A 14,003-nucleotide genomic window follows, 5' to 3' on the forward strand; every position below is an offset into this window, starting at 1 on the left:
ATCACAAATGACACGGGAAAATACAAATGCAGTTTCTATATAGGAGAAATGTACCAACACGTTTCCATAAACCTCAACGTGACTGGTAAGTCATGATGCATAGCTGCAGTATCTGATCACTCATCCATTCACCCATCCATCTACAGCAGATTTTTATTTTCCAGTTTTAACTTAGCTCTTCTCCAGACAAACTACACTGTTTGTCAGCGCAATGTTAGCAACCTGAATGGGGGTTTAAGCATTTTCCAGTGTGATGTAGAAGGACGCTACAGAGAACCAGAAATTCAGTGGTATTTGGATGGAAAGCTTCTTACAAATTCATCCACCACCAACATAGAGCGCACGTCCCCCATGGGGGCTCCTACTGGCCTCTACCGTTTCCAGAGCAAACTCTCCACTCAATTCAAGTGGACCTCAGAGGTTAAATGGGTTGTGAAGGCCAAAGGCATTAACCCCTAACATTCACTATTACTGCAATTCAGGTAACTCTTTGTTTTGGAGAGGATGGGAGTTTTACTGTATATCGTCCATTGCTATCATCGACAAATTTAATACATGATATTAGTTGCAAAAGCAGCAGTAGGAAGATGGGTAGGTATGTAGGTTGGTAGATCGGTCGGTATATGTGAGTAGTTTGGTAGATTGGTTTGTAGGAAGGCAGGCAGGTGGGTAGGTAAGAAGGAAGGAGGTAGGTTTACATGGTAGGTGGATATACTACAGCATGTAATAAAAACATCTTAAAACGCAAAGTATTGGTTAGGATATTTAAATTCAATTAATTGAGAAAAAATAGATTTGTTGGTTATTAATTGTCATGTTTTTGCACATTTTAAGGTTTTAGTTCGGTTGATCATGATCGATCCTCCCAAGTCAAACCAAGCTGCTGCATTCGAATCTTCAAAATCATCCCCATTGTGTTGCTGCTCGGATTTTGCCTGGTCTGTGGTGCCGTAGTGAGAGAGTAAGTCATTAAATCAACCTGGACTCTTCTGTGTTGATCGGACAAACTTTTTATTTGATAACAAGGACAAGAGAAGTGGAGGGTCACAACTTCTGTGATGAATTCCAATGTGGAAACAGTTTCACCTGAACTGTGCTTAGTCATGAATGTGGTATCAAGTTCATACGCAAGCTGTTTCCAGGCAAGTTTCATCCTGTATCCAGCCACAGATGGATTGTTGCCTATTCATCCTGTGAACTTTCATGGATGTTTGCAGGCAGATGTTTTAACTCTCTCCTTTCAGTTCAGCAACTGTCAAAAGAGAACGAGGAAGAGAGAGAGATGTCTGTGACTTTGAACTTGTACGTTTAAATGTATTTGGTTACATCTCAGGTATAAAAAAAGCAAAGAATTGTGAAAAATCATCTTTCAACAAAAATAACTGTTTGCATTGTTGTAGTTCCTGTAGCATATGACCAACAGTGAAACTTCATATTAAAAAACAATACTAACTAGAAAGGCATCAGCATACCTCCGACAAGGCTCATAGTCCTCTTAAATTCAATCAGGCTGCACCAAATTTCACACACTCATGGATATCAGCCCCCCAAATATTGCAGAATTTATTCATCAAGATTCATTCATTAAAATGATGAATGGATGTTGTTCATCCTTACAGAAAAACTGAAATCTGAGCCATTTGGTGATTTAAAACTTTCTGTCATTAATTACATGTAAAAAAAATATTATTACAGAGATTTACTATATAAGTAGATTAATATGGTTTTGTTTGGAACAACTGTATAAAATATTAACTGAATATTATAAACACAATATTTTCTATGTTGTTTTACAATTGTACCATGTAAAGCAAATATTTTGTAAGATGTATAAAAAGGGATTTACTGGGGTTTTCTACATTTTCTTTGACAAGCACTCTCTTTGCTTTTACACCAATCAACCATGACATTAAAACCCGTCACTTGTTTTGAAATTGTGGCTGACGGAATGTGAACGGCAGGTTGATTTGAATGTTGTTGCTCTGCTGGATTTGTTACACCTTTTGTAAATAAACAGGTTAATGTCATTTTATGTAATATATAGTAGGTTTTGGACGGAGCCCCTGTGGCATGTTTGATCATATCATTCAACCCTAAGAACTGTGAAATACGCAGGAATCTGAAGCAAGCTGGAGGAGAGGGACTTGCAATAACATGTGAATTTTTTTTTTTTAATTTTTAAAAGTTCAAAAGTAAACCTACTGTACCTAATACCTTGGAAATACTTTGCTGAGCAAGTAAAACATAATAATCCTTTAACCCATATGTCCTAATTTTGTGTCTGTGATGTGTGCAGATCACTTAAAGTCTTAGCAACATATTTTATCTTATTCCAACATGTTTAGACTGGTTCAGGGAATGCGCACAGACCACAAATTCAAACTTAATTGTGTCTAACTGAAAGAAATGTGTGAACTTTCAGCAGTGTGTTTTTACAGATGTGTGAGCGAGTAGAGATACAGTAATAGGTACGGCATCAAAGAAACATATTCGTGTTGGTTCTCCGCATTATCTACCAGAAATCCGCGCAGACATTTCTCTGTACATTTCCATGAGTGTCAATATATGCAAGAAAAGTTCATTAACCTGAAGGTAAATAAACAAAGTTTGGTTCAAAAAAGAAAAGTTTGGAAAACTGAATTCATTTATTTAAACATTTTTCAGCAGCCACATGCATATTGTCGAAATAAACATTACATTACCTTACATTTAAATATACAGTAAATTAATATCAAGAACAATTTTCTAAAATGGTAAATAATATTTATGGTTTGTGACTCTAAATACACATTCACAAAACATGTACAGAAGATAATGGGGTGATCGATGATGATGGTCTCTCAACTCAACTGTTTGTTCCCTGAGAAGCCCCCAATGGCAAATCACATAATTAATAAACGGTTATTGTTGCTTGCTGATGATTGAAATTTAATTGGTTTCTTAAAACATGATACACATTTAATATAATGTTTTAAATTAATATTACTGTTTCTTTATTTGAGATAATGTTCTTTATGAAAGAAATATGGCTTAACATGTTAATATAAATTAATGACATGTTTATGAATAATATACATTTTATCATTCATTTTCACATTATACTTTTTTTAATTGGTTAATATTGACCCTGATGTGCTTAAAGCAAGGTGATTTAGGCTTTTTTTTTAAAGTCTGATACAAGTCTCCCAGATTATCAAATTCAGGCAGAATTTTCTTTTATTGGCATAAAGAACACTAAAAGCTATGGCATGTCTCCTTTTATTATGATATCCCGAAATCTTCTTCTTGATTGGTTGGTAAACAACCTTAAGGAATATAGAAAGTTATAATATGTTGATCTAATATGTAAAACAAATATCGGAAGATTAGCCAAATTAAAAAAAAAATTGCATCAGGAAGTCCATAAATGCATATTTCTCCATTTAAATAACTTAAATGATTGTTACCCAAAGCATGCTGTCCCACATGATCAATCATGGTTGATCAAGTGGGACAGCTAAAAAAATATTAAACATATTTTAAGCAACTCAATCCATATTCTCTTGCTTGAATACACCATAAACATAAATTATTATGTTGTTGTTGTTGTCCTGTTTTACTGCTCACATAATTCTTAACTTCAACACTGATATTTATTTACAGAAGTTGAAATAGTATGCAATAATATTCCTAAATCGAGTTTATGCACAACATCTTAAAGAACACTTTAAAATAACTTTATTACTGAGAGTAAAATCGGTGACCAAAACATAAAGCGACGTCCAGTAGACGTGCCACGTCATCACTGCGTCTGACGTAGTGAGATAACAGGAAGTGACACGGGCGGCTACGGAGCTAGCTCGAGGCTAGTGAGCAGAAATGAATCTGCACGTAATAAATAGTTCTGTGTGTTTTCACAGGCCGGAACAAGAGTGACGTTTTATCCACGGTAAGTTCAGTTTTGAACGGTGTAAACTATATGTTGATCAAATGTCTGTAAAGAGGTTGTATCTGAAGGAAGGGGGTTAGCTGGATGCTAATAGATATTGATTTAGACGATGATACATAGAAGATAATGTCAATCTACTTAGAAATGTATACTCTGTTTGTATTGTATCCCGTGTCACTGTGTAGACCATTATGTGGACCCTGATTCTGAATAATAAATATCACGCAATCACCTTAACACGCACAGAATAGTCAGCAAATCCAACAACTGAACAGAGAGATGTCACCACAGTCAGTGAAGTGTCTTCTATACATACTGCAGCATTTGGGAGGTTCCTGGGTAATGGGTTGATTTCTTTGAATGCAGTTGTAAACCTTAATAACTTATATCACATGTACTATGACAAGTGTTCATACTGGACGACTTTAAAGTTGCAGTGTGTAGAATTTAGTGACATAAAGTGGCGAAGTTGCCTGTTGCAGCTGAACACCCCTCACCTCCTCCTCCCCTTCCAAACAGGAAACAGAACCTGTGGTAACCTTCAGTTTCCATAAAAACTCAAAGGGTGTGTAGTTTGTCCAGTCTGGGTTACTACAAGAAACATGGCAGCCTCCATAGAGAGGGGGTCCATGATGCTAATATAACGTATTTCAATATAAAGGGCCCATTCTAGGGTAAATAAAACAACAATTTGTATAATTTAGATGAAACACACTCGTGAAAACATCACTAGGATTATTTTATATAAAATTTCTGTCAATAGATCCCTTTCACCTAGATCTTACACACTGGACCTTTTAGAAAGAAAGTAAAGTGTTTGTTTAGCTGAAGTCTGTAATAAAAAAGTATTAAATCTATAGCTGCAATGATTTAGAGGATAATCCATTAGATGGTTGGCACTAGAATACTCATATTTACTACATTCCACATTATTGTAAACTGAATATTTTCGTTTTTTTACATTTTGTCAAAACAAGATGAGCATTATTCCTTCATTCAGTTTTCTGGGGTTGTTTATGAATTTTCAACTTATTAACTGATTATTAAAATACTGTTGTTGCTGTTTTAAATAAATTGGTGTTGATGCACTAACAGGTGAATGAATTCATTACAGTACTGGTGCAGCGCACAGCCACACAAGGAATCTGCCATGGGCCAACGGAGGAGAGCGGCAGCTTTGAGCAATCCTTCATCTCAGGGAGAATCTGGAGCTCCTGCAGAGTCTGTCAGGGTCTTCAACAGGAAGCACAACATTTGCATGGTGTCCGACTTCTTCTATCCAAATATGGGAGGAGTAGAAAGTCACATTTACCAGCTTTCCCAATGTCTGGTTGAAAAGGGACACAAGGTGGTAATCGTCACCCATGCCTATGGAAAGAGGAAGGGTCTTAGGTACCTGACCAATGGACTGAAAGTCTACTACCTCCCCCTGCAGGTGATGTACAACCAGTCCACAGCCACTACCTTACTCCACAGTCTCCCACTGCTGCGTTGTGTGTTCTTCAGAGAACGCATCACTATGGTGCATGCACACAGTTCGTTCTCCGCTCTGGCCCATGATGCACTGTTCCACGCCAAGACCATGGGCCTGAACACGGTTTGTGACTCATAATGACCCAGAAGAAACATTTTAAAATCTTTTTATCTATCCCTTTATCCGTGCTACACGTGATCTAAAGACTATTATCATTCACAGGTTTTCACTGACCACTCACTCTTTGGCTTCGCTGACATCAGCTCTGTGCTGACCAACAAGCTCCTGACTGTGTCCCTGTGTGATACCAACCACATTGTGTGTGTGTCGTACACCAGTAAAGAGAACACGGTGCTCCGAGCAGTGCTCAACCCAGAGATAGTATCTGTTATTCCCAACGCGGTTGACCCTATGGATTTTACCCCGGATCCCTCCCAGCGCCCAGACGACAGAATCACCATTGTGGTCATCAGCCGTCTTGTCTACCGCAAGGGTACAGAGAAATAAAATTGTATAAGCTATGTTTCAGTATTTCGAGCTGGCTGCAGTCAAGGCAGTGGAGTGTTATGGTGAAGGGACCAAACCCTTTAAAACAATTCATCTTCAGGGCTTCTAAGAATAAATGTTTATTTACATAATACTTTTATTTAAAAGAGAGAACATTGGCTGACATTCTTCAGCCTCATAAATCCAGTATCAGTATATAAAGTGTTCTGGTATATGTGTTGCATTACATTCATTGTTAAAACCGATTTTCTGTTCTTCGTCTCATAAGGAATCGATCTTCTTGGTGGAATAATCCCAGAGCTCTGCCTCAAACATCCAGATCTGCACTTTCTAGTTGGTGGAGAGGGGCCGAAGAGAATTGTGTTGGAGGAAGTGAGAGAGAAGTACCAGCTGCATGACAGGTCTTGCACATAATTCTTGAGAATATTTGACAGGATTGTATCATTTTAACGTCTTTAAGGATATGGAGTAATTTGAAGAAATCTATACTCTACCAGCACTTAATGGTGCCTTAATGGAACCTCAGATAATAACATTGCACCAGCCACATTTTCTGTCATAAACGTTGACAAAAGTGTTTAGTTTTTATTGTATTTTCATTATTTGTATTGAATTTATTGTAGGTCTTTGTGGAAATGCAGTGAGTTGCTGCATTATCCATGACCAGAATGTCCACAACGTATTTATTGCATGGGCCTAACTTCTTTCAATTGGAACTTTGCAGGGTGCGTCTTCTTGGGGCTTTGGAGCACAAAGATGTCTGTGGCGTTTTGGTGCAGGGTCACATCTTCCTCAACACATCACTGACCGAAGCGTTCTGCATGGCCATTGTGGAGGGAGCCAGCTGTGGACTTCAGGTCTGGTGCCATTCATGCAACAGTTTAATGAGAGGAAATGATGATGTGTGATGGAGGGCAGACAGTTGGAGGGTTTTCAGTCTAAAGATACAGTATCCAGCTGATAATTTACCCTTGAATTGAATTATTTATGGTAGTGAAACTCATGACTCTACATGGAACAATATTACACACAACTTGATTAGGTAATGATTGTTTACGTTTGTGTTTACATTTGCTTTCTAAAACTCATTCTGACAAAAAAACTGATATTAAGACCCTCCTTCTCTCAGTCAGTTTTAAATCATTGTTACAGTTTTGGATCCATCACAAACATCCATCTTAATTCATGTCACTACACAAAGCCAAATATAGAATTCTACAATCTGTTTAAATAATGTAAAAAAACTTTTCCATCCATTGATATAAAAAAGGAACTAAACAAACATTTGCATATCTCATCAGCTTTACAAAATCAGCGGCCGAAGTCATTTTAATAGAGCTAAATAGAATTGGGATGGTATAGCTGTAGTTGTTGAAATCTTGTCATAGATTTCCTGTGGGTGTGCTCATAGGTGGCTGCTCAATTCCGTTTTATAGCACATGAGGAGAAAAGGGGGAGAGGCAAAGCGAGATAGCCGTTTTGGGTGGAAATGGTGATCATTAAAAACCAGCCGATTAATGACAATAACGGTTACAAATGGAGGACAGAAGCTGACGATGCAGGAGAATCATATGTGAGAGGGGAAGTTTGGTCAGTTGGTGTTTGGCGTCAGAGGAGGAGAAAACAGCACTGTCAGCAATTAATTGAGGAACAGAAATAACAGAATAATGTGACTGGTAAATGGCCAGGTTCAGCTAATCTAAGGGACTAGTGCACCTTCTCTAAAAGGTTTCATCATGCTGAGAATATTTTGATTAAGATCCAGATGCATATTTGGAGCGTGTCTGTACACGCTTACAGCAGCACTCACGCGATGAAATTATTGTTTTCAACCTGATACTAAGACTGTTCTGTTTAATACTTTCAAAGAACGTGTTCAGAACTTTAGATTGATACTAGAACAGATTCAGTTGTACTCTCATATATGGTGTCATTCATACCTCTGTGTCTATTTGTCTTCACTGCTTGTGCATCAAGTTTTTGTTTTAATTTGAAGGTGGTCAGCACCCGTGTCGGCGGCATTCCCGAAGTGTTACCTGAAGATCTGATCACCCTGTGTGAGCCCACTGTTGGCTCGTTGTGTGCTGGTCTAGAAACGGTCATCGCCCGGCAGCGGTCCGGCTCTGTCCCTTCCCCCGCATCCATCCATTCACGTGTGCAGACCCTCTACACTTGGAGAAACGTTGCAGAGAGGACTGAAAAAGTAGGTTCACCAACACCTCAGTCATATCTTGTTAGTGTCACTTCAGTACATGCATTTACGTTAGAGCGTGTCGATGTGCTGAAGACCTTCTTGTCTCTTGGTTTCTTGGAATGAAACAGAAATGTGTTCTCTCTGTGTCTGAACTTCATTGTGGTGTGTGTTTACATGATATGCTGATGCCAGCACTCACTATGAAGATCTGAATAACAGGTTACAGCAACCTGATTTTCCTGAATGTGTGTGTGTCTGTGTCAGTGTGTCAGTGGAAACGGTTAGAATCAGGACGCCCTGCTTATTTATTTCTGCTAATTTATTTCCCATGTGACGTGGTTTGTCCTGTTTGCATGTAAGTGTACTGACTCACTCAGCTGAGGCGCGTGGTAATCGTTTGTCGACTCATCATTGGGTTTTTCCCCCTCAGGTCTACGACAGAGTGGCTGGAGAGGAGGTGCTGCCTTTGGACAGACGGTTACGGAGACTTAGGGCTCACTGCGGCCCCGTAGCCGGCTCCATCTTTGCATTCATGGCTGTTTTAGACTTCCTCTTCCTGCTTCTCCTGCAGTGGTGGTTGCCAGATCGGTTCATGGACGTCGCCGTGGACGCCACCGGCCGTCACGGACTGTGGAGGCATGAAACGAGCAGTAAAAAAGAAACTCATTCTAAAAGATCCGCGAAGCCAGCAGCAGAACTCCATCACTCTATACCTCACTCCTAGCTGCAACTACTAAATGCTGAATGTGCTCATGGTAACTCCAAACGCTGTTTACATTTACTAATCAAAGGGATCTTGTTTGAAAGCATTCTATTTAAGATTTATTTTTATATTTACAAATTAAAATGGAAATCTGCAGGAGCCCTAGCGACTGTAATAAGTACTTTTTTGATTTTAAAAACATTATAAATTGCACTGACCAGAGTGAGTAAAAGGGCTTATAAATTGTACTCTTACTGTTTCATTGTTCTAAACTGCAGTGAATTATTTTCAGTGTAGTTTTTATGTTTAGTGCAAATGTTTATTTATTTTATTTTGATACCACTAATTTTACTCCGGTTTATCTTTTCTCTCCTTTGCGATTTACTGAATATCAAACCCGGGAGTTTTCTAAGACAATTGTGTGACTACCAGACTGTCCTCTCCAGAAAATAAAGTGTACTTTATTTCATCTGTTTTCACTTTGTGTTTTATTTAGGTTGCCTCCAGTTTTATCTTGCAAGGACAATACACCCAGAAAGACATTGAAGAGCCGCTTACTTAGAATTAGTTTTACAAAAGCGACGGCTCATAGGAATGACGAATGCCAGACGAAACACAATGTAGCTGTGAAACGGGAGGTGATAGCGATGGGATGGGGGCCTATTCAATGCTGACAGTTGGGATTTGCGTAACGTCATGTTTGGAGGTTGGACATTATATCACACCTAGAAAAACAACCTTGTTATGTGAGTTGATGCAGACAGCTGAAACTGAAAATACTGAACTTTGTCACATGTTACATTTGCAACGATAACAAGAGCTGCAGATATGTGACCAATGAACAAATCTGTAGAGAGACGTAAAGAGCTGTGTGACTGTATCTCATCAGAATACATTTCAGAGGACGTAGATGTGTTTTATTGTAAGTAAGTGACAGAATATTTTGATCACATGACTTGCGATGGCAAGATACAACTGTCCCTTTAGCTGAAAATGTGCCGTCATAACAGAAAATAGTGCAAAATCACACATAACAGATTTGGCGAAATGAAATACAGCACACAGCTCTTGTACCTCTCAAATATGGAGAGTGTGAAACTTGTGCAAGTCTTTGTTTGTCCCTCTGCTTGTAGCCGGTTACATGCCCATTTCGAAGTATTTTATTCAAGGTACGTCAGTGGAGGCCCATTCCCACAACACACTGTAATGTAGACTAAATCCATGGACTGGGATGAGGGTGGGCGGAAGGTGGTAATGTGGGGGAGGTGGCCAAGGACCCACATAAGAGGGGGAGGAAGGCCGACTACACAATTGTGTATCTGACCGGGCGAGCTTGAGCTTGTCCTGGATAGTCGTGGAAAAGTTTGCTACTATTTCATTTTCTTCATGGCTGCTGTTCAAACAGAAGTTTCCCTGTGCCCAAGTTGGCAGAGGCCCTTGTATATCTATGGGGGGCTGGTATGCAACTCACTGATGGCTGGTAGGTGTATTTTTATTTTCTATTTGGTCAATTCGGCTCTGTTATTTTGTGTTTTGGGAAAAATACGGCTCACACAACTGGTTCAGATTTCTTATTTCATGAACAATTTCACAAAACTTCCAACAACAGGTAGTTTGTCTTTGCACATATTTGCATTAAAGCAACAAATACATGTCTTTATAGTTTTCTAGGTTTTTTAAAGTTACATTATTGTAAATACAAAACTACAGATCAGCTGAAACATGGAAACTTTGTATAGAGGTTTTGTTGACTTGCTCCACAGTGGTCAACAAAGCCCAGAGTGTGTATTGTTCAGTGATTTTGGGTGTTCATGGCTGGGCCGACCCTGAAAAACAAGATAAACGTGCATTCAGACGAGGCCATCTCAACCTCACAGAGCCCACCATCTATCTGTGACCTTCCTGAAAATGGAGACTTTACCGACCGTGTCCTTTGTCTCTCAGACTACTGGTCGGACAGGACTCCTCTCCACGAGGCTGCCTACCAGGGCAGACTGCTCCACCTCAGAAGCCTCATCGCTCAGGTAAACATAACCCGGCTCTGTCTTGATATTTATGATACAGGCTCATATGTTGAATTGCAACCCTGATCATTCTCTTATCCTCCTGCAGGGCTTCCACTTGGACACACTCACCATGGACAGAGTCTCTCCCCTGCATGAAGCTTGTCTCGGTGGACATTATGCATGTGCCAAGTTCCTGTTGGACAACGGTGCAAATGTAAGAGCGATACATCAGTTCTGCGTTAAATCCTCATTTGTGAAGGTTTACTTTTATCGATAGATAGATAGATAGATAGATAGATAGGTGGAAGTGTTTCTAATGTTGTATCTCCCCATGTGTATGTAAGTGAGGCTATGGACTAAATATCCAACTGTGTACCAAGCAGTGATAATAATGCAGCAGTGGAATCATGTGTCTTCATGTTTTCCTCCAAAGGTGAACACAGTATCAATAGATGGTGCCACACCTCTCTTCAACTCCTGCAGCAGCGGGAGTTCTGCCTGTGTCAGGCTCATTTTGCAGCACAGTGCCCTCATCAGCGCCACCTATCAGCTGGTATCGCCAATACACGAGGCCGCAAAGAGAGGTGTGTATGTGTAAACATGTACTGGTGTTAGAGATCTGTCACTATGATCTGTCACTGCTCAGACTCTGACGCTGAGGTGCTTCTTCATCAGGCCACAGAGAGTGTCTGGAGCTGCTGCTGAGCTACGGAGCACATGTTGACATGGAGCTGCCAGTAGTGGGGACTCCGCTGTATGCTGCCTGCACGGCGGGGGCCGCTGTCTCCGTGGAGCTGCTGCTTCGCACAGGTACTCTCATCTGTGACCTCAGTCAAAAAGATTTAGCAGATAAATGAACTTCTTTTAGGTGTTTCACATTCTTTGATTCACTATTGATATTACATTTGATTTACAGGGTGCTTTAAAGATTCTGTCAGTTACACATCAAGTAAAATAAAACATAAAAACACAATCCCAAGGCGCAACAATACTATTGGGAAGCCATATTTAAATTCAGTAGATCCAGATTTTAATTTGGATCTGCAACAAATTTCACACACTCATGGATAACAATCACCGAAACACAGCTGATTTTTGTTTCAGCAATATCCATGATTTATTGTAATGTGGAATCAATAAAAAATGATTTTGACTGTGAGTCTGATGGAAATTTTGCGTGTGGGTTAACTTGGGATGGAATAAGCTTTCGGAGACGCATATGTCTTGAGCATAAACTATGTGGAAGCTCCATCGAGGAGAATACCAATGAGCAGTCTATGTAATGTCACTAAATTCTGAAAGTAATCTTCCACGCAGGAAGTAATACAAAAAATGTACTACATGTCCAAATAATGACATTCTTCAAGGGAACACAGCATCTATCCATACTTGTGTGTGAACACTCTGTTGGACATGAAATCATGGTTACATTAGTCTGGTCTATACCTGGAAATGCATCTATTGTCCCTGAAGGGCACCTGTATTGTGACTGTTGACTCCAGCCAGAGACTCATCATACTGTATCCCCACAACCTTGGTTGCTATGGCAACTGCTTTTAGGGACTGTCATTGTCTCCACCCCCTTTCCCAGATCAGAGAAGTGTGTGATGTTTATGGCTCTTGTGGATGTGGCTGCAAATAATCTAATATTATTCATAGCTCTGCTTTAAGTTCCCATCTAATAATGTTTCCATTAGAGCCACAGATTTTCACTCTGTATTATTACTCTTTCTCATCAAAGTGGTAGAGCCTGTGAGGAAACATGTTGGTTGTGGTGTGCTTCAGTTATCCGGGAGATAAACCCTCTGTGCTTGTGTGTGTGTGCACACAGGAGCAGACGTTCAAATAGGGTGTGGACAGGACAGTCCTTTACACGCTGCAGTTCGATTTGGAGGAGCCGACATCGTGGACCTCCTGCTGGACTTCGGAGCTGACGTGTGTTGTAGGAACGCAGAGGGAAAAACTCCTCTGGACCTGTCAGCACCAAACAGCCCAGTGAGAACCAAACTACAGTCAAGAGGTGTGTTGTAGAGTATGAAGGCACTCGCATCCATGTTACACACACAACCTAACACTGATTGATTCACTCCCTGGAAGTCGTGCCAACTTTGCTCTGTCTCTTCTGCCCAGGTCCTTACGCTCTGTCTGAGCTGAGTCGGTTCTGTATTCGCAGACGTCTGGGAAGGAATCGTCTGCACAGAGTGTTCAGCCTGTTCATTCCTCACAGTATCCAGGACTTCCTCCTCTACCAATGAAGCATCTCCAGCTTGCTTGTGTGGCTCACATTGATCCAGGCCCTACTCTGACCTATAAGGCAAAACACGAGTGGGCAAAGACAGTCACATTTAGAGAATTATAGCTTTCCCAGGCGGCACGTTGATGCAGTGGTTAGCACTGTCGCCTAAAAGCAAGAAGGTCCTTGCGGTGAATCCTGGCTCGGCCGGGTTCTTTCTGTGAGGAGTTTGCATGTTCTCTCTACAACTCTGGGCGTTTCTCCGGGTACGCCCACTTCCTGCCAAATGGCCGAAGACAAGCCGCTTAGGTTGTTTGGCAATTCTAAATTGTCCAAAGGTGTGAATGGCTGTTTGTATCTGTATATCAGCCCTGTGATCCGCTGGCGGCCTGTGAAAGGGTATAACCTGCCTCTCGACCACTGTCAAAGGATGGATGCGTTTAATAATTACTGATCACGAAGAGTTCAGAGATCAGTTGTATTCATATTGTAGCCACTGTGATGTATATTTATACTTTTAAGGAAAATAACTGGAGGTTGAATAAATATAAAAACAAATGAAGTGGAATTTAACTGATTTTACATATCAACACCTGTTTACAGTTGTAGGGGAGTAAAACTGCATATGCAAAAAAGCTGCATAAAATCTTTTGGTGGCTCCAGGGAGTTTGGGTCAACAGTGTAAAGTTTTTCAAACTGTCTGGAAAATTTAGCGTGGTGGTGTGGAGAGAATAGAGCTCAACAAGGGCCTGATATCCCCCGCCATGTCTCTGCATAAGGCAAGCAGCTGGGAGCCACATTAGCCGTGGGTAGAGCAGATGTATGAAATGTTTTCTTTTTTTAAGTTGATATTGATATAATACACAGTGGTCCTAAATCTACACTTTGATATTGTAATACAGGTTTTTACAGAATGTGCACACCCCTGTATTCACTGAGTAAATTTGTATTTTGTAAA

The 14,003-nt window shown here is 40.2% G+C and overlaps 2 protein-coding genes across 3 annotated transcripts; both read left to right on the top strand.

Moving 5' to 3' along the window:
• Positions 1-3,777: 3,777 nt before the first annotated feature.
• Positions 3,778-9,275, top strand: piga (phosphatidylinositol glycan anchor biosynthesis, class A). Its single transcript, XM_035175312.2, has 7 exons — positions 3,778-3,928; positions 5,043-5,525; positions 5,625-5,895; positions 6,178-6,310; positions 6,634-6,766; positions 7,906-8,112; positions 8,534-9,275. The coding sequence occupies exons 2-7, from the start codon at positions 5,079-5,081 to the stop codon at positions 8,825-8,827; spliced, it is 1,485 nt and encodes a 494-aa protein (XP_035031203.1). The 5' UTR covers positions 3,778-3,928; positions 5,043-5,078; the 3' UTR covers positions 8,828-9,275.
• A 79-nt stretch (positions 9,276-9,354) lies between these two features.
• On the top strand, positions 9,355-13,989 carry asb11 (ankyrin repeat and SOCS box containing 11). Of its 2 annotated transcripts, XM_035175316.2 has the most exons (7): positions 9,355-10,286; positions 10,751-10,830; positions 10,919-11,026; positions 11,246-11,396; positions 11,488-11,622; positions 12,644-12,832; positions 12,943-13,989. In XM_035175316.2, exons 1-7 carry the CDS (start codon positions 10,193-10,195, stop codon positions 13,065-13,067), a joined length of 882 nt encoding a protein of 293 aa, XP_035031207.2. In that variant the 5' UTR covers positions 9,355-10,192; the 3' UTR covers positions 13,068-13,989. The 2 variants fall into 2 exon arrangements, with proteins under 2 accessions (XP_035031207.2, XP_035031206.2); XM_035175315.2 differs by having other exon boundaries at positions 10,205-10,830.
• The last annotated feature ends 14 nt before the right edge of the window (positions 13,990-14,003 follow it).

Source organism: Hippoglossus stenolepis, chromosome 13 (genome assembly GCF_022539355.2).
Source record: "Hippoglossus stenolepis isolate QCI-W04-F060 chromosome 13, HSTE1.2, whole genome shotgun sequence".
NCBI lineage: Eukaryota > Metazoa > Chordata > Actinopteri > Pleuronectiformes > Pleuronectidae > Hippoglossus > Hippoglossus stenolepis.

Excerpts from the sequence above, each read along its gene's own strand:
- piga (XM_035175312.2), top strand. The coding sequence starts at position 5,079 with ATGGGCCAACGGAGGAGAGCGGCAGCTTTGAGCAATCCTTCATCTCAG. Across the intron at positions 5,526-5,624 it reads AGACCATGGGCCTGAACACG|GTTTTCACTGACCACTCACT; the intron begins GTTTGTGACTCA and ends TATCATTCACAG. Across the intron at positions 6,767-7,905 it reads GAGCCAGCTGTGGACTTCAG|GTGGTCAGCACCCGTGTCGG; the intron begins GTCTGGTGCCAT and ends TTTAATTTGAAG.
- asb11 (XM_035175315.2), top strand. The coding sequence starts at position 10,618 with ATGGCTGGGCCGACCCTGAAAAACAAGATAAACGTGCATTCAGACGAG. Across the intron at positions 11,397-11,487 it reads ACACGAGGCCGCAAAGAGAG|GCCACAGAGAGTGTCTGGAG; the intron begins GTGTGTATGTGT and ends CTTCTTCATCAG. Across the intron at positions 12,833-12,942 it reads AACCAAACTACAGTCAAGAG|GTCCTTACGCTCTGTCTGAG; the intron begins GTGTGTTGTAGA and ends TCTTCTGCCCAG.